This window comes from Diadema setosum, chromosome 7 (genome assembly GCF_964275005.1).
Source record: "Diadema setosum chromosome 7, eeDiaSeto1, whole genome shotgun sequence".
NCBI classification, from domain to species: Eukaryota; Metazoa; Echinodermata; class Echinoidea; order Diadematoida; family Diadematidae; genus Diadema; species Diadema setosum.
This window is the reverse complement of record NC_092691.1, coordinates 33,742,110-33,765,577: the sequence shown is the minus strand read 5'-3', so window position 1 is coordinate 33,765,577 and position 23,468 is coordinate 33,742,110. Positions and strand designations below refer to the sequence as shown.

At 38.3% G+C, this 23,468-nt stretch overlaps 2 protein-coding genes across 2 annotated transcripts in view; one reads left to right on the top strand and one right to left on the bottom strand.

Annotated features, from left to right (window-relative positions):
* The window catches only part of LOC140230736 (uncharacterized protein KIAA0825-like), a 61,250-nt gene that overhangs the window by 4,948 nt on the left and 32,834 nt on the right, over nucleotides 1-23,468 (top strand). The window contains exons 3-4 of the mRNA XM_072310873.1: nucleotides 946-1,117; nucleotides 1,701-1,865. Of these exons, the coding sequence (XP_072166974.1) occupies nucleotides 946-1,117; nucleotides 1,701-1,865 (337 nt within the window). The remainder of the gene's footprint in view (nucleotides 1-945; nucleotides 1,118-1,700; nucleotides 1,866-23,468) is intronic.
* On the bottom strand, nucleotides 20,959-21,992 carry LOC140230988 (toll-like receptor 3). Its single transcript, XM_072311133.1, is given in 2 exon segments — nucleotides 20,959-21,795; nucleotides 21,798-21,992. Coding segments are annotated over 2 exon segments (936 nt in total). The 5' UTR covers nucleotides 21,897-21,992.

The following is a 23,468-nucleotide window of genomic DNA, read 5'->3' as shown; positions in this document are numbered from 1 at the left end:
TTCTGTTTCATTTAAAAAAAAAAAATATTGTATGTACAATGACAAACTGAGGACAGGAAACGAGTACATGAACATGCATACATAACATATAATAACTATAAATGAAGCATGGAAACTACAAAAGACTGAAGTCTTGTCAGGGTAGTTTCCAACAGAAAGAATATTAGGAAACAATATTGCTTTACGATCAAGACATAGGACAGGTGAAAATATTACAAAAAAAAAAAAACAGACAAACATACACAAAAAATACATTTTCATTATGAAATTAAGTAATAGTGTTTAGTCATATCAACCCCTCGAAAACAAAAACCACAAGATTATCTATAATCATAGTGTATTTCATAATGACAACTCTAACTTTCTAACAAATGCCTTTTCAGATTTTTCTTAAAAATATTTGTAGTTGCAGAATATATAACTGTATCTGGTAAAGAATTCCATAATTAGGGTCCAGTGTGTCTGAGTGTGTGCATTACATACATCTTATCTACCTTAAATAAATGATATTTATTACTAATTCGAGTATTATAACTATGAATTTGATCATTAGATTTAAACATACCAGATATGATCTCAGGTAACAAGTTCATTTTATGCTTGGACATATACATAAGAATATTAAACTTATTCAATTGATATATATTCAAAACATTCATTTTCAGAAACAAAGGCATTGACGGCGCTTTATAATGCAAGTTTGTACAGAATCGAATTGCTCTTTTTTGAAAGATAAATGTCTCGTGTAAATTTGATTGATGAGTATTTGCCCATACAGCAACCACCTGTTTGATGCTACATGTCTGCCACCAGACTTTAGTTCGTTATGTTTGCAGAGCAGCAAGCCTCATTTAGGAACAATGTAATCATTTGAGCTGTGCAAGTCATGAGTATGTGATTGGAGTTTGTAGAGTAATCCTTGTACTTGAACTCCTCCCTTGTCAGAATCGAAGAGACGCTACAGAAGTTGGTGAAGGCTACCAACAGCCTCTCCCTTGATAACAACTACACCAACATCAAAGACGCCATGGACAGTCTGATCCAGACCCCCGTCCTGGAAGAGTGTGCCTGCCTCACACCAGATGCCGAGGATGTTAACACACTCTTCAAGGCAATCGTGAGTTTTCATTCAAAAGGCCCCCCGCAAAAAGAAAAAAGAAAAATGTACAACCAGAAGAGAAAAAAAAAAATCAGAAGAGAAAAAGAAAAACACAAAACAAGATAAGATATGGAAGTATAAGTACTGCTTCACTCAGAACTCACAGTGCATTAAAGGAGATTTATTCCAGACATGAAAATTATTTGGGTTTAAAATCATGAAGTGTCAATGCATAGTATTTCTGGGGAAAAATACAAATTGTCTTCATTTTTTTTTTTTTAATTGAGCAGCTCTCAATAGTACTAGATTTATACCTCAAAATTGACTGAGAATTCAAATTTGTCTTTCTTGTGTGGTGTCTGCAAACATTCTACAATAACATCAAAAGTTTTTTTTTTTCTTTTGTCTCATTAGCCAAATCTGCATAGCATTCCATGAATCATGATTAGGGTTTGTTCCATGGTTGAAACATTTTGAGGAAAAAAAAAAAAAAAGACGACAAATCAGTGGATATGTTTGATAGGCATTTGATCTCAATATCAATTAATATTCTCTCTCTCTCTATCTATCCTTCCCTCCACTGTGTAATGTGACACCCTAGCTCCATCATGCCAGCAGTCATCCCAACTCGGAGTCACTGATCTTTGAACAGCTGCTGGGCCTGGCATCCCACGAAGGGCTAGGCCTTCCCATCAGGGCCCCGAAGCCTAGCTACGTGGCTGCTAGCACCCTGTCCATCAACACCGTCGGCGACTCCCTGGAACAGGTACTGTCAGTTAATTGTATCACACTCACTGGGGAGAACTCACATGATGTTTTAAATGGAAATCATCTGAATGTCTGTGTTTTCTTTCAAGCTTGCTTCTACAGGTATTTTTTTTTCCCATGTTGTATGAAAGGGGATAATAGAAAACTCTTGTAAGATTTAAAACAAAATTAGATTGCTTTGATGGAAAATAATGATAACACTCCACAATGCAACACACCCAATTACATGTAAGAATGTAAGAAATTCAGATATATTTGCAGACAAGTCTCTGTGGTCCTGTCACCTGTAACTTAAAGGGGAATTCCAAATGATTTTCATAATTTCACATCATGTAGTACATAAAGCAACAGCTCCATGTATAGACTTGTGGAATTTATTATGGCCCTTGAGCAAAGAAATCAATAATCTGAAAATCATAAACAAATTACACTGAACATTGTTGTTGACATAGGAGCCTTACATATTTCAGAAATGTAGCAGTGTAATTCCATTACAACACCGCCTGTTTACCAAGTTCACCTGTGTAGAATCTATATGCAAGCCTTCTTCTTTTGTTCTGCTTCCTTGAGCCTGAACTTGTGCATTCTTATGGTGAGGCTGCCATGTCATCATCCTTGTTCATTGCAATTTGTTATAAATTTTGAAAACATTATTTTTCCTCATGCCAGTCACTATGAATTCTGAAACTCTGTACTCAGTATGACTTATTTATAGTTGTTCAAATGTAAAAGTCTGAAAATCTTCCAGGGGTCCCCTTTAAAGGGGACCTCCGGATGATTTTCAGATTTTTACACTTGAACAACTATAAAATAGTTATACTGAGTACAGAGTTTCAGAATTTATAGTGATTGGGATGAGGAATGGGAATGTTTTCAAAATCTATAACGAATTGCAATGAACAAGGATGATGACATCGCAGCCTCACCATAAAAATGTGTGAGTTGGGGCTCAAGGAAGCAGAACAAAAGAAGAAGGCATGCATAGATTTTTCACAGGTGAACTTGTTGAGCAAGCGGTATTGTAATGGAATTACACTGCTACATTTCTGAAATATATGAGGCTGTGATGTCATCAACACTGTTCAGTGTTATTTGTTTAAGATTTTCAATTTATGGGTTTCTCTGCTCAAGGACCACAATAAATTCCACGAATCTATACATGGAGCTGTCGATTTATGTACTACATGATGTGAAATTATGAAAATCGTCCGGAATGCCCCTTTAACTGACTTCTCCTTCTATTCAAACGAAGTTTATATTATTAGGTGATACGCTATCAGCGTATCACCTATTGTGATTGTCAAAATTTCTCTTTTTAGGTGATACGCTATCAGCGTATCACCTATTGTAATTGTCAAAATTTCTCTTTTTTTTTATTCTTCTTTCTTTCTGCCACATTTTGTGTCGTCAATATCTCAACAATGACATCACGGAATGACATGACATTTTCAGTCAACATGTCTCATAACAATATCTAGCCACAATAAGGTTTTCATGACAGTAACATATCTATGACGTCATCTAGGCGCCATTTTGTGATTTTCGGACCTTGTCACATGATCAATCATAACTTCATAACTAGATGTCATTTCTGTATCATTTTCGCTGGACATAAAGTTCAGGTCACGCTCTATCTTACTTTCTAACGCTAGTTACCCAGGTCATCATTAGGCGCGCGTAAGCGCGCGTCAAAATTTTAAAAGGCTCAAAACGACTTCCCAATGGGAAATCTCGAAGTTTCAGACAATTATAAGCGTTTCAAACATTTTCTCGCGTGCGCGTCCGTCCGCGCAATTTCGCGCGCAGAGCGGTTAAGAAACATGGAAATGCAATTTTTTTGACTGATTTGGATTCCTAATACTTTGAGTAACAGTATCCATTGATTTCCGATCGATTTCGACCCATAACAAAGGAATGCACAGGCGTCAAAGTTGAAATTCCGCACGCGCGTCTTTCTGCAAATATAGTGAAAAAACATGTCTTTGTTTATTTCGTCATAGCTCTTTAAATCGTCCGTTGACCCTATATTTCTATTGCATATTACAAAAGCATATGAATTGTAAATAACATTCCAAGTATCAATATTGCCAGAGAAACGCGATGACGTCATCAAATCGTCATTTTATATAAAAAAAGTGGAATTGATTTTTTTGAGGTACTGTTTCTGACATTCATTTGCTCGTATCTCTGTTGTTTAAGCTCAATATTATCCCAAATTCAGATATGTTGTACTTTGAACATTTGCCTCTCAAGTCCATGTGATGGTTTTGATATATGATGACGTCATCATACTAGAAATTGTGATTAAAGGTAAAGACTCAAAATCAGACAAGTTTACGTGTTATGTCTATGGGAGGTGATTTTTTTTCAAACCATGCATTGACTTGACAACGTTTAAGCACCTTTACCTCATCTGATTTTGCTCCATTTCCTCTGAAACATAAATATGTTATAGCTGAGACAATAAGCTGCAGTCATCATGCATTTTATATTTTCAAATCTCCTCATCAGGTCGACAATTTTGTAGTTAAAAACTGAAAATGAGAATGCAATCTGTACGGAATGATTCCCGATTGTTCTTTGCAACTGTATATTGGTCGAATCCACGCGGCCACTTGTGGGAAGTTGAATAGCGCCATCTCAGTCAGCACTGTCACGACAGTATAATCATACATTTAAGTTTCGCATAGAATTTCCAGGACAGCCATATGGCGTAATCGCTTAGCGCGCTGGGTGTTCATAACGCCATACCGGAAGGCGAGAAGTTCGACTCCCGCGGATGTTTTCTCTTTTTTTTTTTTTTTTTTTCCCGGCAATTCAGCTTTACTCCGATGTCATTTATCGTATTATTTTACCAAGTATACGTAACCCGTGAACACGGCTGCTCTATTTCCCTCGTTTTGTATTGGAGTTTGGAGATTGGGTTTGCTTCATTAATTTTGTCACACTTAATGTTGTAAATTGCCCCTTGTTACAGTGTCCCGCTTGCCACCTTTCGTTTGCTCTTTCCTTTTCTCTTCATTGGTTCTTGTAATATTGTAACAGGATAGGTAGGAACATGTACGTTTAGATAACTGGCAGGAATGGGAGCTGAATTGATTAACTCTAGTCCAGGTGTATGGCGTCTCGCTCATCTCTTTGAAATTCCAGGTTGTTATTGTTTGACCCAATAACGGAGTTGTAGACAGGTTTTATGTTGCTATAGAGGTATCTTGTGCCACATGAATGGAAGGCATCACTGTTTAGTAGTAGTAATGAACTTTTTCATGTTGTAAATGATATAAAGATATGAATTTCACATCCAATCTTCGGGACAGCCGTGTGGCTTTATAGTCGCTTAGCGCGCTGCATGGTCATTATGCACTACCTTAGGACGAGATGTTCGGGACCCGCAGGACGCTATTATTTTTTTTTTCTCTCTCTCTCTTTCTTTGTTTTTCTTTTGGCAGTTCAGCCTCATTCCGATGTCATTACCCCACGACACACAGTCACTCAAGTTCCCTTTTTTTTTTTGTCGGAGGCTGGAGGTTGGATTTGCTTCATTTATCATACGTAATGTTGTAAATTGCCCTTGATATACAGTGCCCCGCTTGCCACCTTTCGTTTTCTCTTTCCTTTTCTCTACGTTTGTTCCTGTTACACTGCACAAGACAGGTCGGAAAATAATTTACATAACTCAACTGGAGCAGGAATGGCAACTGTATAAATTAACTCTAGGACAGGTGTATGGCGTCTCGCTCAACCCAATAACGGAATTGTAGACAGGTTTTATGCTGCTATAGAGGTATCTTGTGCCACATGAGTAGAAGGCATCACTGTTTAGTAGTAGTAATGAACTTTTTCATGTCCCTCCATGTCAATTATAGTGTGTTCAAAGGGGTTGTGTGTCTATCTGCCAAAGAAAAGGAAAACCTTATTTTCGCCATGGCTATTTCTCTATACGTAACCGTAGGTGATGAGTGTTGTTGGTATCTGAGCAGTGAATAACACAACATCAGGCTAAAATCCCCCTTTTATACGCGCTAAGCGTTCAATTTGATATATCTTTATTTATGTAGTCAATCACTGCTAATGGCGTTACAGAATTATGTTATAACACCTTTCACTGAAAGTTTATAAAGCAAAGTTTATGGACAAGGCAAGCAATTGTACATGAATAATACCAATGATTTCAGAGGGAAATTATGGTATACCTAAATGTAAGGGTATCATTGCTTTGGAATTGCTGAAACAATATCTTGGCACGAGGTCTTCCACCTCTAATAACTGATCCCTTTAAAGATGTGTCGGTCACGGGTGATCGTCATGATTCATCTTTCACGTAGAAGCTTCCGTTCCACACTCTTAGTTCGAGAAGACTTACCATCATACTTCAAATTGTGATTAAAGGTAAAGACTCAAAATCAGACAAGTTGACGTGTTATGTCTAAGGGAGGTGATTTTTTTTTTTTTAAACCATGCATTGACTTGACAACGTTTCACTACCTTTATTTCAGCTGATTTTGCTCCATTTCCTCTGAAACTTAAGTATGTGGTAGCTCAGACAATAAGCTGCAGTAATCATGCATTTTATTTTTTCAAATCTCCTCATCAGGTTGATAATTTTGCAGCTAAAAACTGAAAATGCGAATGGAATGTGGACGAAACGATTCCTGATTCATCTTTCACATACATAAGTTTACATTCCTCATATTTTCTCGTCGAGACGTATGGCCGAGAGGATAAAGGCGACGTCACAAGATACGTGAGGTTGCACACGTACGGGTTCGAACCCCATAAGAACACGAAACAAAATACTTACATCTTTTGCTTTTTTTCTTTTATGGAGTATTCACCTTCGTCCATGTAGAAATCACGTTTTCATGTAAACGTACACACACACACACACACACACACACACACACACACAATATCCCTTTGTTTTGTGTTGGAGACAACATTGCTTTGACTGGCAACTTGGACTTGAAATTACAAATGTTAAAGTCAAGATGGCTCTTAAAAGACCGCATGGCCATGTTTGATTTTTTTTTTTACAATATAAAGACCTATTGGTAAATATTCATTCACATATCCTTTCCAATCAACTTACTTGGACACGCCGACACCACACGAAATTTTCAATTGGTTGCATGACAGAAACAATTTCATCTGAATTATGTAGGACTGCATAAAGAATTGGACTTCACGAATATTTCTCAATATTATATTATACTTCAAGTCGCTACTTAACATTATTTTCGTTGTCGATCACTGAAAATGAGAATGGAATCTGGTCAAAACGATTCCCGATTTATCTTTGTAACTGTATATTGATCAAATCCACGCGGCCACTCGTGGGAAGTTGAACAGCGCTATCAGTCACTTGACGTATATCGCCAAAAAACTGAATATCAATGTAAATTTGTGTTGTGTATAGCATACATAGATAAATTTAAGTTTCGCACAGGATCTTCGGATCTTCCGTGTGGCAGAATCGCTTAGCACGCTGCGTGTTTATAATGCCCGACCGGAAGGAGAGAAGTTAATCGAGTCCCGCAGGACTTTTTCCTTTTATTTCTTTTTTCTTTTCTTTTTTTCAGCAGTTCAGCTTCACTCTGATGTCATGAACACAGCTACTCTATTTCCCTTGTTTTGTATTGGAGTTTGGAGGTTGGGTTTGCTTCATTAATTTTGTCACGCGTAATGTTGTAAATTGCCCCTTGAAACAGTGCCACGCTTGCTACCATTCTTTTTCTCTTTCCTTTTCTCTTCATTTAGATTTTGTTCTTGTTATACTGTAGCAGGATATTTAGGAACGTGTACGTTTACATAACTAACAGGAATGGGAACTGAATTAATTAACTCTAGTCCAGGTGTATGGCGTCTCGCTTATCTGTTTAGAATTCCAGGTTGTTATTGTTTGACAAAAACGGAGTTAAAGACAGGCAGGGAAGGAAGTGACTTGATATTGCTTCATATTATATGAGGAATTTCGGGCAATACCTTTCCAATTAGTGTTGTGATTTTGACAGGGTTCTCTGTCGTTTATTTTCGTCATGGCTGTTTCACTAGTTTAGCCATAGGTGATATGTGTTGTTGGCATCTGGGAGAATAGAACAGATCAGTACCAAACTGGAATAGCCCTATAAGCAATGTGGTAAGCATTCAATTTGTTGCATTATCTTTCTTCTTTAAAGTCAATCACTACTGATCGAATTACACCATATAATATGGCACGTTTCACTGGTAGTTTAGGAAAAGGGAGCTAATTCAATGCAAGATACAATGATATGTGCTACCATTGATTTTAGAGACGTCATTGTGGTGTGGTGCTGGTGGTGGTAAGGGAATCATTGCTTTTAAATTAATGAGACAATCCTTGGAACTTTGCATCAAGAATATAATGCATGTTCGTGCGGCGTTTTTTTTTTTTTTAATCCTGACGTGGACATTATTTTTCTTTATCTTGTTTTTAATTCAAGAATGTTATATCTGAATATGTTCGATTTAGTTACGGTTTCAATGCATCTTGTTTACCATCTTCTCTGACATTAAATTGATGGTTTTTAAATTTGACATTGTCTGTCTATTTGTCTGTTTATGCTCATAAAACACTGCTATAACAACTAAAACATTTGTTTCACTTGTCACACGCAATGCTATGGATTGCAGTTGTGCATGCAGTTTTCCTTTTGCCACCTCTCGTTTTTCTCTCCCCTTTTCCCTCACTTTGGTTTTGTTATACTGCAGATGGGAATGATTACAATAACATAACCCAACTTGAAGTAGGAATGAGAACTGAATAAATTAACTCTAGGCCAGGTGTATATAGCGTCTCGCTCATCTCTTTGAAATTTCAGGTTGTCATTGTTCTATCAACGGAGTTGAAGACAGGCTTTATGTTGCTATAGAGGTATCTAGCTCCACATGAATGGAATGCATACGCTGTTTAGTATTAGTAATGAACTTTTTCATGTCCATCCCTGCCAAGAAAAGTGTGTTTGACGGGGTTCTGTGTCATTGTGCCTATGAGAAAGCAAAGTTTTATTTTCGCCATGGCTGTTTCTCTATGCGTAGCCGTGAGTGATGGATGTTGTTGGCATCTAGCTGGGCAGTAAAAAACCGAGTATCATGCTATAATACCCCCCCCCCCCCCCGTTAGGTTCTAAGCGTTCAATGTGATATATATTTCTTCTTCATTATGTCAATCACTGCTGATGGAATTACAGAATTATGCTATGACACGTTTCACTCAAAGCTTAAAAAGCAAAGTTTATGCACTATACAAGTAATGGTGCATGAATCCTATAGACCATTGATTTTAGATGAGAAATTATGATATGCCTATAGTAGGGATGTCATTGATTGGGAATTAATGACACGATTAAGCATTTTCATAATCCTTATCCTTCACTCTAACCTCCGTGAAAATATCATATTTGAATTCAACCAATAAGATGGTAAAAAATGTATGCATTCATGTTTTATCAATATACAATGTATGGACTTTCCAAACATTCAACAGCGATTATCTCAAAATGAACATTGTGTGGGTTAGCACTATATTGCATCGACCCCTTCAATTGTCTATCAAGTTCATGTCGATGTTTTCTAATTTGATGACGTCATCATACTAGAAGTTGTGATTAAAGGCAAGATATCAAAATCAGCGAAGATTACTAATCGCTGCCTCATGTTCCTGTGTTTGATCGTCCAGTCAATACCAAACTGACGACATACGTTGAATATGTTATACTTTGAACAATTGTCTATCAAGTCCATGTCGATGTTTTCTAATTTGATGACGTCATCATACTAGAAGTTGTGATTAAAGGCAAGATATCAAAATCAGCGAAGATTATGTGTTATGTCTATGGGGGGATTTTTTTTTTTTTAACCATGCATAGACGATAACGCTCAAGCACTTTTACCTCACTTGATTTTGCTTCATTTCCTCTGAAACTTAAGTATGTTGTAGCTGAGACAATAAGCTGCAGTAATCATACATTTTATTTTTTTTTTCAAATCCTCTCATCAGGTTGACAATTTTGCAGCTTAAAACTGAAAATGAGAATGGAAGGTGGACGAAACGATTCCTGATTCATCTTTCACATACATAAGTTTACGTTCCTCATATTTTCTCGTCGAGACGTATGGCCGAGTGGTTAAAGGCGACGTCTCAGAGACGTGAGGTTGCACACATTCATTCATTCATTCATTTTCATTTTCATTTCATTTATTTCATTCCTTCTTTCTTTTTCGTCAAACATAACACGAAATGTATCAGAAGATATAACATAGGCATGTATTCGACTTTACATGGTAGATAATGGTTAACAAATACGAAATTATACATGCATACCGGCAAAATACAAAGTTATGTTTGGAGGATAAAAAAAAGAAAGAACTGAGAGGTTCACTGAAAAGCATGCTTGTAAATTGTGAACCACTCAAAAGGATTCTTGTGAATACATTAAACTTTTTTTTTTTTTTTTACAAAGACAGGAGAGAACAAGACAGTAGAAACACAACGACATTACATGACTTTACAGTAGGGTATACCATGACACATGCGGGTTCGAACCCCACAAGATCACGAAACAAAATACTTAGCCATTTTACTTTTTTTTTTCTTCAGTGGTGTATTACATATTCGTCCATGTAGAAATCACGTTCGTATAGAAACGCACCTATACACACACACACACAATATCCCTCTTTCTTGTGTTGGAGACCACATTGCTTCGATTGCTGCAAAATTTTGCAGGCTGACTTTATCAAACCGATTATAGTATAAGTAATGACTACTACGGAGGTGTTGTACTTTGAACAATTGTCTTTCAAGACCATGTCATTGTTTTGTACTTTGATGACGTCATCACACTGAAAATTGTGATTAGAGGTAAAGACGCAAAATCGGACAAGTTTACGTGTTATGTCTATGGGAGGTGATTTTTCTTTTAAACCATGCATTGACTTGACAACGTTTAAGCACCTTTATCTCAGCTGATTTTGCTTCGTTTCCTCTGAAACTAAAGTATGTTGTAGCTGAGACAATAAGCTGCAGTAATCATGCATTTTATTCTTTGAAATCTCCTCATCAGGTTGACAATTTTGCAGTTTAAAACTGAAAATGAGAATGGAATGTGGACGAAACGATTCCTGATTCATCTTTCACACACATAAGTTTACGTTCGTCATATTTTCTCGTCGAGACGTATGGCCGAGTGATTAAAGGCGACGTCTCAGAGAAGTGAGGTTGCATACGTGCGGGTTCGAACCCCACAAGATCACGAAACAAAATACTTTGCTATTTTACTTTTTTTTCTTCAATGGTGTATTACATATTCGTCCATGTAGAAGTCAAGTTCGTATATAAACGCACCTATACACACACACACACACACACACACACACACAATATCCCTCTTTTTTGTGTTGGAGACCACATTGCTTCGACTGCTGCAAACTTTTGCAGGCTGACTTTGTCAAACCGATCATAGTATGTAATGACGACGACGGAGGTGTTGTACTTTGAAAAATTGTCTTTCAAGACCATGTCAATAAGCCAGTTCGGGGTTAGCTCATGGGCACATGGGTACAAATGACCTTTCTTCTTTCTCAGTTGATTAGGCACTCCACTAGTTTCAAGCGACAGAAGGCATGAGCTTGCCCAACGTAACAATTTATGGAATTCATCAGTCATGTTCAAACAAAGGATGAACTTGCATAGACCAGGTGACCAGAATGATCCTTCCATTGACATTTTGGAAAGCATCCATTTCATTATTTTGCATTGAATGTATTAACAATCTCTTTCTATTGATATTGTCAGACACCGCTTTTGCTGTCATGTGGATGTGCTGGCAAGCACCACTTATAGGGATCAGTTGAATAATCATTACATTACAGATGCTTATCTCAGTGAATTTAAAAACCACCATGCTCTGCTGGTACAGATGACCTTTTTCTGCTCATGCTCAAAGTGGAACCCCGAACTGGCTTATTGTTTCGTACTTTGATGACGTCATCACACTGAAAATTGTGATTAAAGGCAAGGTATCAAAACCAGCCGATTATAGGTTTTATGTCTACGGCACGTATTTTTCCCAAGTCGCCAGAAATGGCATAGCGACATCAGTCGTTACAAGGCCGCATTTCCGTCTAGCAATGCAATACATGTTCACGCGGCCCCGTTTGTTGAGTGGGCATTGACTTTTTCCCCCTGTAATATCTATACATTTTTTTTTTTGCCTAACCATTTCCGTGGATGTCCCGTGGCCGAGTGGTTAGAGAAACGGATTTGCATGCACGCTGAATAATTTCAAGGTGCCTATATCACATTCTTTTCTTTGTCGATCACGGATGACCGACATCTGATGACCCCAAGCGTATCACCTAACTCGTCCTTAGTGTGACGAGTTTCATATCTCGTTTTTTATTCTTCTTTCTTTCTGCCACATTTTGTGTCGTCAATATCTCAATAATGACATTACAGAATGACATGACATTTTCAGTCAACATGTCTCATGACAAAATCTAGCCACAATAAGGTTTTCATGACAGTAACATATCTATGACGTCATCTAGGCGCCATTTTGTGATTTTCCGACCTTGTCACGTGATCGATCATAACTTCATAACTAGATGTTATTTCTGTATCATTTTCGGTGGACATGAAGTTCAGGTCACGCTCTATCTTACTTTTTAACGCTAGTTACACAGGTCATCATTACGCGCGCGTAAGCGCGCGTCAAAATTTTAAAAGACTCAAAACGACTTCCCAATGGGAAATCTCGAAGTTTCAGACAATTTTAAGCGTTTCAAACATTTTCTCGCGTGCGCGTCCGTCCGCGCAATTTCGCGCGCAGAGGGCGTAACCAACATGAAAATGCTATTTTTTTGACTGATTTGGATTCCTGATACTTTGAGTAACAATATCCACTGATTTCCGATCGATGTTGACCTATAACAAAGGAATGCGCTGGCGTCAAAGTTGAAATTTCGTGTGCGCGTCTATGTGGAAATATAGCGAAAAACATGTCTTTGTTTATTTCGCAATAGCTCTTTAAAAAGTCCGTTGACCCTATGTTTTTATTGCATATTACAAAAGCATATGAATTGGAAATAACGTTTCAAGTATCAATATTTCCCGAAATACATTATGACGTCATCATATCATCATCTGAAATCAAAAAAGTGGAATTAATTTTTTTGAGGTACTGTTTCTAACATTCATTTGCTCGTATCTCTGTTGTTTAAGCTCAATATTATCCCAAATTCACATATGTTGTACTTTTAACATTTGCCTTTCAAGTCCATGTCATGGTTTTGAAATTTGATGACGTCATCATACTTTAAATTGTGATTAAAAGTAAAGATGCAAAATCGGACAAGTTTACGTGTTATGTCTATGGGAAGTGATTTTTTTAAAAACCATCCATTGACTTGACAACGTTTAAGCACCTTTATCTCAGCTGATTTTGCTTCATTTCCTCTGAAATTTAAGTATGTTGTAGCTGAGACAATAAGCTGCAGTAATCATGCATTTTGTTCTTTGAAATCTTCTCATGAGGTTGACAATTTTGCAGTTTAAAACTGAAAATGAGAATGGAATGTGGACGAATCGATTCCTGATTCATCTTTCACATACATAAGTTTACGTTCCTCATATTTTCTCGTCGAGACGTATGGCCGAGTGGTTAAAGGCGCCGTCTCAGAGACGTGAGGTTGCACTCGTGCGGGTTCGAACCCCACAAGATCACGAAACAAAATACCTAGCTATTTTACTTTTTTTTTTCTTCAATGGTGTATTACACATTCGTCCATGTAGAAATTACGTTCGTATATAAACGCACCTATACACACACACACACACACACACACACACACACACAATATCCCTCTGTTTTGTGTTGGAGACCACATTGCTTCGACAGCTGCAGAATGTTGCATCCTGACTCTGTCAAATAGTATGTAATGACGACAACGGAGGTGTTGTACTTTGAGCAATTGTCTTTCAAGTCCATGTCATTGTTTTGTACTTTGATGACGTCATCACACTGAAAATTGTCATTAAAGGCAAGGTATCAAAATCAGCCGATTATAGGTTTTATGTCTGCGGGACGTATTTTTCCGAAATTGCCAGAAATGGCACAGCGACCTCAGTCGTTACAAGGCCGCATTTCCTTCTAGCAATGCAATACATGTTCACGCGGCCACAATTGTTGAGTGGGCATTGACTTTTTCCCCCTGTAATATCTATACATTTTTTTTTTTCGGCCTTACCGTTTCCGTGGATGTCCCGTGGCCGAGTGGTTAGAGAAACCGTTTTGCATGCACGCTCAATATAACTTCAAGGTGCCTATATCACATTCTTTTCTTTGTCGATCACAGATGACCGACATCTGATGACCCCAGGCGTATCACCTAACTCGTCAGTGTGACGAGTTTCATGTCTCGTTTTTAATTGTTGTGTCTTGCTAACAACGCAACATAATGCAATACAATTTTGCGCAACATAACAAGTCATGGTAACGTTCACGTATGCCGCAGTGCTTAATACGTCGCAATATAAAACTACGTCACTATCCATTATACGACAGCATCACAGGTTTTATTTTTGTAATCACTTTATTTGTCTTTTTTTTGTGTTCACTAAACTCTGCCCCTGAGAAATAAACTTCCTTGCCTTTCATGGTCAATGGCATCAACAGTAAAGATACTGTATACGCTATAATTTTCGCGTACATAAATTTTCGCGAATTGCCGCTGTCACACATTTTCGCGAGTGGTTAAATTCGCGATTGGGGGACCAGAGAAAATATGAAGTGGCAAAGAAAGTGTGAATTTTCAACTTACTAGCAAATAAGAATGATACTAGTTATACACTGCATGAAAAAAACTTACCAAACTCTGCGAACTAGTAAGTTAGAATTCAACATTTTTGAAGTGGTTAAGTCCATCGCGCTAGATTTCTGACGAGTGGTACGAGGGGTTGCGATAATGGATTGGCTCTACAGTATTTGTAAGTAGACGTGGACTAGCCCGACCACCCCCAGACGCCGCTGTGCTGTGCGAATGCTACTTACTGCGACTGGGCTGTGTATACTAACTGTTAGTAGTTAGACGTGGACATGCTATGTACGTAAACAAGCTTAGCCAGTATGGTCTGTTCGGTAAGCCGTGACATGGTATACTAGTACTTGTACTGAAGTTAATGTTTGTATCATCTAGGCAAGGGATTCATTTTGGAAGGTAATATTTTCGCGTGTTGTTAATTTCGTGAATAGCTCCCGACTCGCGAAATTCGCGAAAATAAAACCCATATATATAGCGTATACAGTAGTTGAAAAAAAAAAGTCACACACCTCGTGTTATGCCCCATACGTTGACTAATTAGCAAACTCAAAATTGCAAGATGGTTCTCAAAGAATAACACCTTAGGATTGATATTGCCATTGCTATTTAAAAATGTTCTAAGATTCAGTCTACGGTCAGAAAAGGTGTGTAATTGTAAACTTTGTATTTTAAACAACGCTGTCTTGCTACTGTGAGCTGGTGCACATTGTTATGGCAAGGTACATACCATCAGATATTGTTATGTTGCCATTAGATATTGTTATTGCAGCTGCCTTTACTCTTGATGATGTCACAAAAGACAAAATGGTTCTTTTTTATTTATTTTTTTGAGGGGGGAGGGGATGTAGCTGATTGGGCATAGAATGAAATGAAGACATGAAATATAAAAATGATGTCATCACTTAAAGGTCATATTTTTTCCTTTTCCAAACATCGCAACATTTTGTTTTGTCAAAGAAAAATGTCTCCCAACATTTCGTTTGAAAACTGTTAGTACTTCTCAGAGTTTTTGAAAAAAAGAAATGAAAAACTAACCCCAGATCACTCAAGAACAGCTCCCCTTTTGTACCAAGAATAACGATTGGAATTTTTCAGGGTCTCAAAAAACTTTTTTTCTGCTCCATCAGAAAGAAATTTTCAGATTTATTTTTCTGAGGAAAGGTCTGAATTGCCTGTCTCTACGCTATACCGGCATATGAAAGGAATCTAACTTTTCAGGGTTGCAAAAGGGACACACAAACTTTAAAGGGACTGTGCAGTACTGGTTGAGGTAGGGATTCATGTTTTGAACATTCCTAAGTGAGATAATGAGAAACCTCTTATGAAATATGAAAGAGCATGTAATTCTAAGAAGGATTCAATGTTTATTTGATGAAAATTGGTTTTCAAATGGCTGAGATATCCAAAAAAGTGATAATAAAAGGTGACAGGCCACGCCTTTATTAGGATCTCTTTGTTTCACCTTGGTTTTGGATATCTCAGCCATTTCAGAACTGATTTTCATCAAATAAACTTGTGATACCCCTTAGAATTGCATGCTCTTTGACATCTCTGGTTTCTGAATATCTCGCAAAACGTTAAAAGCTAAATCCTCACCTCAACCAGAACTTTACACACCTTTTAACTGTCCATGAGCTCTTAAAGGGGAATTCCAGACAATTTTCATAATTTCACATCATGTAGTACATAAATCAACAGCTCCATAATAATAATAATAATGGAGTCTTGTAATGCGCCATGTCTGTCACACAGTGGCACTCCTGGCGCAGAAAGGTAAGACCTCCTCCCACATTGCTTCATTCAGGAAAAGATCCCAATTGAAAGAAAGCACAGTTACTGAAATAAAAAGGTCTTGAGTTCCCTCTTGAACAGAGGGAAAGAGGTCTCCATTCTCAGTTTCAAAGGCAGTGAGTTCCAGAGAGAAGAGCCAGACTGGGTGAAAGTTCTGTTGCCCCACGAGTGATGAGTACGGGGAACTCGAAGGGTGTGAGCAGTGGATGAACGAAGAAATCTAGTTGGTTTGTACTTATAAAATAGTTCCTGAAGGTAACTGGGTGCTGTGCCATGTAAAGAACAGAAAACCAGGATCAAAATCTTGTAGACAATTTGCTTGTCAACCGGAAGCCAGTGTAATTTATGGAGGACGTGAGAGATGTGTGAAGTTTTCCCCGTTAGAGTTACCAGTCTAGCAGCAGAGTTCTGGAGCAGCTGGAGGCGATGTATTTGGTAATCTGGTAGGTTTATCAGGATCCCATTGGCAAAGTCAAGACGAGAAGATATAAGAGAGTGAACCAAGCATTCAGTTGTCTTAGGAGAGAGACACTTACGAATGTGCGATAAATTTCGCAACTGAAATCTTACTCCTCTACAAACAGTGGAAATGTGGTCATTGAAAGTCATACCTGAATCAATGACAGCACCCAGGTTTCAGCATTTTTTGTTAGGGTGGATATCCAAGTCTCCAATTCGGATGGTAAGCAAAGGAGACACCTTCTTCAGGTTAGATTTGGAACCGAGAAGAATGAATTCTGATTTACTGTCATTCAGTTTCAGATTATTCTGGGACATCCATTCCTTGACATCTGTTACACATTTTTCCAAGCAATAGATTGAAGAGGAGAGGTTTTCATCCGTTGGGTTAAAAGATATATACAACTGAAAGTCATCGGCGTATGAGTGAAAATGGATGCCATGAGAACGGATGATATTGCCAAGAAGGTACGAGCTGAACCACTGAAGTGCTTGTGATGTGACTTCAAAGGATTCTAACCTCTTGATCAGGATTGAGTGATGAACAGTGTCAAAGGCACCTGACACATCGAGGAGAACAAGTGCAGTAACTTTGCCCTTGTACAAATTTGTGGAATTTATTGTGGTTCTTGAGCAGAGAAACAATACTTTGAAAAACCTTGAACAAATTACACTTAACAAGGATGATGACATAGGAGGTTCACATATTTCAGAAATGTAGCAGTGTAATTCCACTACAATACCGCTTGCTTGCAAGTTCACCTGTGTATAATCTACTAGTGTGCATGCCTTCTTCTTTTGTTCTGCCTCCTTGAGTCCCAACTCATGCATTCTTATGCTGTCATCATCCTTGTTCTTTGCAATTTGCTATGAATTTTGAAATATTCTTATTCTTCATCCCAATTATCATAAATTCTGAAACTCTGTCCACAGTACACTGTACAACTAATTCATAGTTGTTCAAATGTAAAAATCTGAAAATCATCCGGAGGTCTCCTTTAACTTGATGTCTTCCTGGCTGATTGACTTCAAGAGTAAACATGTTTGTCTACAACTGGAGACATGTATACTTTTATTTCTCTAAGATAAAGCACCTCAGATAAAAAATGATGAAAGTCCCTGCATGTGAGTTCATGATACCATCAATGCTGCCAATGAAAAGATAATTTATTTGCTGCCTATGAAGTTTCCTTGACGTATGTGCAGTGCAGAGACTGGCACGGCTAATATTTGTTTTGTGCAATGTAGAGAGAACTGTACAAGTCAGTGTGTAATGTGATGCACATATGCAATATTTCACATGAATGTGACATGTGTTCATGATAAGATTTAGATATGGCGATGATTTTCATTTTCTTTTTGCTTCACAAACCACATGTAAAGGTCTAGGATGGGGTACTAAAAGTAACTTGTGTTACAGACATTTTAAGCATGGACCAAATTCTCATGAAATTATTTTTTTTTCTCTCTCTTGCTGTGAGTTCTTTGCCTGTATGTGTGTTGAAGGCTCAAATGAGTTATTGTGATCATTTATCGTCCGGCATGTGCCGTGTGCAAAATTTTTTGCACTTTCAGCTTCTCCCTGAAAACCCAATTACAAAATTTCACCAAACTTGGCACGTAGTGTCTCAAGGGTGATGGAATCTCAATTCGTTCAGTGCCCCCCTCCCCCTCCCCCCCCCCTCCCCTCTTTTATATGATCCTGGAGAAACCTGTGCACAGAAGATTAGAGATATCATCTCCATATTGTTTCAAATACAGGTGAGGTATTTTGTGGCAATCCTTCACATCTTTGTGAGAGAGATAGTATACTGTACATAGAATCGGTTCAAAAGTGTGCATTTTATAGTACGAATTGCCAATATTTGGACACCATGATTTAAGTAATCATGTGCACTTACAGTATACAGAGAAAGGAGCCACTTTTCCACCTATTCTAATGAGTGCACATCATTTCAGATTTGATTCTTTTCAATTATAAAAATGTACATGTACATCTCTGCATCGAATATGAATAAATTCCTGTGAGAGTGCCTCAGATAGCTAGTTTCTCGTGGGCATAGTACACAGTGTGTGGATAGTATACTGTACGAGCTGAAATTTTCGCGTACAGATATTTTCACGTACAGATATTTTCGCGAATTGCTACTTGGCGGACATTTTCGCTTGTTGTTAATTTCGTGGTTGCGTGGGTCTACCTGAACTTAGTTATTCGCGCGTTGTTATTTTCGCGTGTTGTTATTTTCGCGGTTCAAAGGCGATTCGCGAAATTCGCGAAAATAAAACCACCGCGAAAATTTCAGCTCGTACAGTATACATAGTATACATAGTGCTTACTACTCTTGGTGTCTATCCTATATGTTGATAATGAGCGATGCACCATAGGGTTAGAGTAGGCTTTAGAGATTTAAATTTCTCATATTCAAAGATAGCCTAGGCATAATGACAACACACCAAAATGTGACTCAAACTTTTTTTGTTATCTACAGTAAAATGCATTACAGCTTAATTTTCAACGAGCAGTTCTCCCTTTATGCTTTATAAATGGCATCCTGAAATTTTGCATAAAGAATCATTAAGGTCCATCCAAACCAGGTAAAGGAAACTTTAAAGATGAATCAAAACGCATCCTACGTGAATTGCCCATTTCAGGGTCCAGTTAGAACTTCCCCTGCTTTACTGAACCTTTGATTTTGTTTAAAGATATATACACTATTTTGAAACTTGTGGGCTTCTTATTTCAACAAATAACTGAAATTCCTCCTGATTTAATTGCAAATTCTGATGATGTAACAAGAATCCTCTTTGTGAATTCATTGCAGTCACTTTCTTTTGCCAAAATTGCTGATCAAGATGTCTTTCATTCTAGATAATTCTCTGTGTGACCAACAAGTTGTGGTCTTGAGAATTTTGCAATCACTCTTCAACACTATTCAAATGCAGCCTATCTTTATACACCACACTAGTGTGAAAGAAAGGGGTGGAGTTGGATGGTTACATAATATGTGACTGAAAAGCTCAAAACCCACATAAAATGGCAGATTAGGATTCTCTATTTTGATTGAACGACTCTAATTTGGTAAGTTTGTCTTATGTAGAATTCTGGAGAGTGCTCTCTTTTTCTTCTTAATGTCAAAATTTGGTGGCTGAAAGCAAAACCCAAATCCTCTTTTCTCATTTTTTTAAAAATAAAATTGCACATCCTAATGCTCTCTTTTTTCAGTCATTCTTTTAATGGGTTGGGATGATCCAATTTTAACAAGTTACATACATGTTTCATTTTAGAGCTTAGAGCTTACTCTGTCTTTCAGGCTATGTAGAAAAGTGGGAACTAATTTTTGGCCTACTTTTTGTGGCTTCGAGCTGGGCAGTCACATATTTCATTCAGCCGTAACCTTAAGAGGACACTTAATCTTTGCCTACTGTGATGCATGAACCTGATTTTCTGGGATAATAATAATAATTGCATTTATATGGCGCTTCATACTGACGTTTCTAAGCACACGATAGTGAATGTACAATGTCAATGTACACATTTTCAAGAAGTGCAGAAAGTGGACATGGTGGATGTGACTATATTATACAATCTATACACACATTGAAAAATATGAACATGCAGTGTACATCTACATGTTGAAATTACAGAAGATACCATGTACTTATGTAAATGACTGTAAACAAAAAAAAAAGTATGTACATGTACAGAAAAATTTACAAGATCAAAGTTAATCTGGAGTTTAAAAAAAAAGTGGAAGGAAAGTTTATGGATTTGAAAAATCATGATTGTTTCAGAGAATCATTTCATACAAAATATGCAAAAATCAGTATTTCATGTCCTTCTGATTAATAGTTGAAGAGATATGAAGATAGACTAATTTAACAGATTAAAGGTTGGTAAGGCCCAACTTGAATTTTCAATATCAAGTGAAATACATGTAACTGTTACAAGTGCTTAGTGTGCAGTGGCAAGAGACCACAACAGGTTGATTCTTTGGTCTCAGTTACACTGGAAGAACATGATTGATCTGTGGATTTGTCCGCATGCACTTCTCAAAATAGGCCCAGAACAAGTCTTGGCCATCGGGGTCCTCAGTCCAGAGCAGGTTAGGCCTGTCTCTGCTCAGAAAGAGTCTTACCAGGTATGGCAGCCGCTCATCTGGTATGTCCTCCAAAAATACCAAGATGACTTTGTCAAGTCCTGTTTCATTCACATGCTCCAGAGCCACTCTGACCTTGGTGATGAACCAGGCGTCATCAGCACAGCGGCTGCTAAGCAACAGGACAGTCTTGTAGCTGTTCTCGATAACGTGGTGGACAGCCTCAATGTAGTACATTGTAGCCCTGAGGGCTTCGTCGCCATAGGCAACCCGTTCGAGATGGGGCATCCTCTCTTCCAGTGCAGGTCTCAGGACGTCATGAACCCAGTCATCATCATCGTCCTGGCACATGATGTTGAGCTGATACTCATAGTCACCTGCCTGGAAGTCTTCTCCCTCTTGTTGCTTATAACCCAAGACAAATAGCTTCAACAGGAAAATCTTGTAGTTCAGCCACCATCGTTTCCTGTAAATCAACAGTCCCAGCAGGATAACTGTGACACCGCCAAATGTGAGTCCAGAGATGAGTGGTGTGTTGATTCCACAAAAGTCGCCTGGATGGAATGCTTCAAGGGGAAGGTTCACAAGTTGTTTGAAGGATGCCTGTGAACACAAGGTTTTATTACGGGGAGAAGCATCAACGTTGGCCACATGGAGCCAGTTTCGGAACCATGCCAGGTTGCAGTCGCAAATTAAAGGGTTGTTCGAAATGTCAAGGTGCGCAAGAGTCTGAGGCATATATAAGTGTTTGCAGAAATCGTAGTGAGATGATTTGAGTGGAGGTACAAACTTGTGAGATTTGGCGTGTCAGTGAGTAGATTTTTGTCAAACAGAGTTAGCATATTCACCTGAAGGAGCAATTCCTGTAAGTTTCCCAGTTTTTCAAAAGACTGTGGATAGATTTTCTGGATCTGGTTGAATTGTAGCCCTAGCTCTTCCAGAGATGATAAATGCGAGAACATCCCTTGTGTTAAAACGGTGATATTAGAATTGCCAAGGTCAAGTTTTTGCAGTTCACGTAATGGATGGAACACCCACGGGAACTTGTGCAAGTTTGCCAAGTTATTTCCCCATAGATTGAGGGATGTTAGCAATTCCAACCCAGTGAAGAGAGATGAATTTTGATGCTCACTTACCAGGTCCCTGATACTCAACCTAGTGATTATCATGACTAGTATTCTCATAGATGTTGCATTTGTAAACTGACGCAGTGATGGAAAGGAAATCCGTGTCATCTTCAGGTCCAGGTATTTGAGGCTTCTCAATCCTGCAAAAGCACCATTTACTGTGATGTGCATTTGATAGGACAGATTGATATATTCCAGAGAAGTGAGCTTGATGAATGTGTCTTCAGAAATGGTTTCTATCTGGTTTCCTACCAAGTTGACTTCATGTAAGCGGGGCATTCCTGCAAATGTATTTTCATTCAAAGACTGTAATCTGTTGTTTTCCATGTTCAGTGTGTGCAAGGAACCCAGATCCCATGGACCAGCGAATCTGTCTATGTTGTTTGAGAAGAGATCCAATGTTTGTAAGGAGAGAATGCCATGAAATACAGGCGAGTCCAGAACTGCAATGCCATTTTTGGCCAGCAGGAGAGTTTTTAGGTTCTTGGTACAGGCAAACACATGGATAGGAAAGTGTGAAAGTTGGTTCCTTCCCAGATTTAAGTAGATGAGTGAATTCAGTCCACAGAATGAGGTGTTAGTGATTGAGATTAATCTGTTGCGCTCGAGGTTCAAGTAACGCAGATTTCTGAAGCCCCAAAATGCATTGCTCTGGATTTGAGAGAGTTTGTTTAGCTTTAAACTAATTCCTGTCACATGAGGAAAGTCTAGATGTTGGCCTTTGTGTGTGAGTGGGAATAACATGTGAATGTTTGCATTGGTGAACCACATCTGCTTGATGGTATAATTCCCCATGAAAGCTCTCATGTCGAACGTGAGGAGGTCCGTATTATTCAGATTGAGATGTTGCAGGTGGCGAAAATGGGAGAAGAGTTTCTCGGGGAGCTTTGAGATGTTGTTGTAGCCCAGGATGAGGCTTTTGATGTAACAGTTTCCAAGGGGAGAAAAACTCTCTTTCCAAAGATGTGTAATTTTGTTGTGGGTGAGATCAATCTGTGCTAGGTGTCTACAGGAGGAGAACTGAGTGAAACTGATATTTGTTATCAGGTTGTGGCTGAGGTAAATGTTCTTCAAGGGTGTGATGGACCCGAAAGCATTATTTGGGATCTTGGTCAGTCTGTTGTGGGACAGCTCGAGGTTTGATAGGTGGAAATTCTTATGGAAGAGAGCGTCTGGAAGTTGGCTGATGTTGTTGGAACTCAAATCAAGCACTCTCAAGTCTTGGAGGGGCTCGAACGACTTCCCCTCGATCTGATGCAGCACGTTCCATTGCAAGAGCAGAGTTTG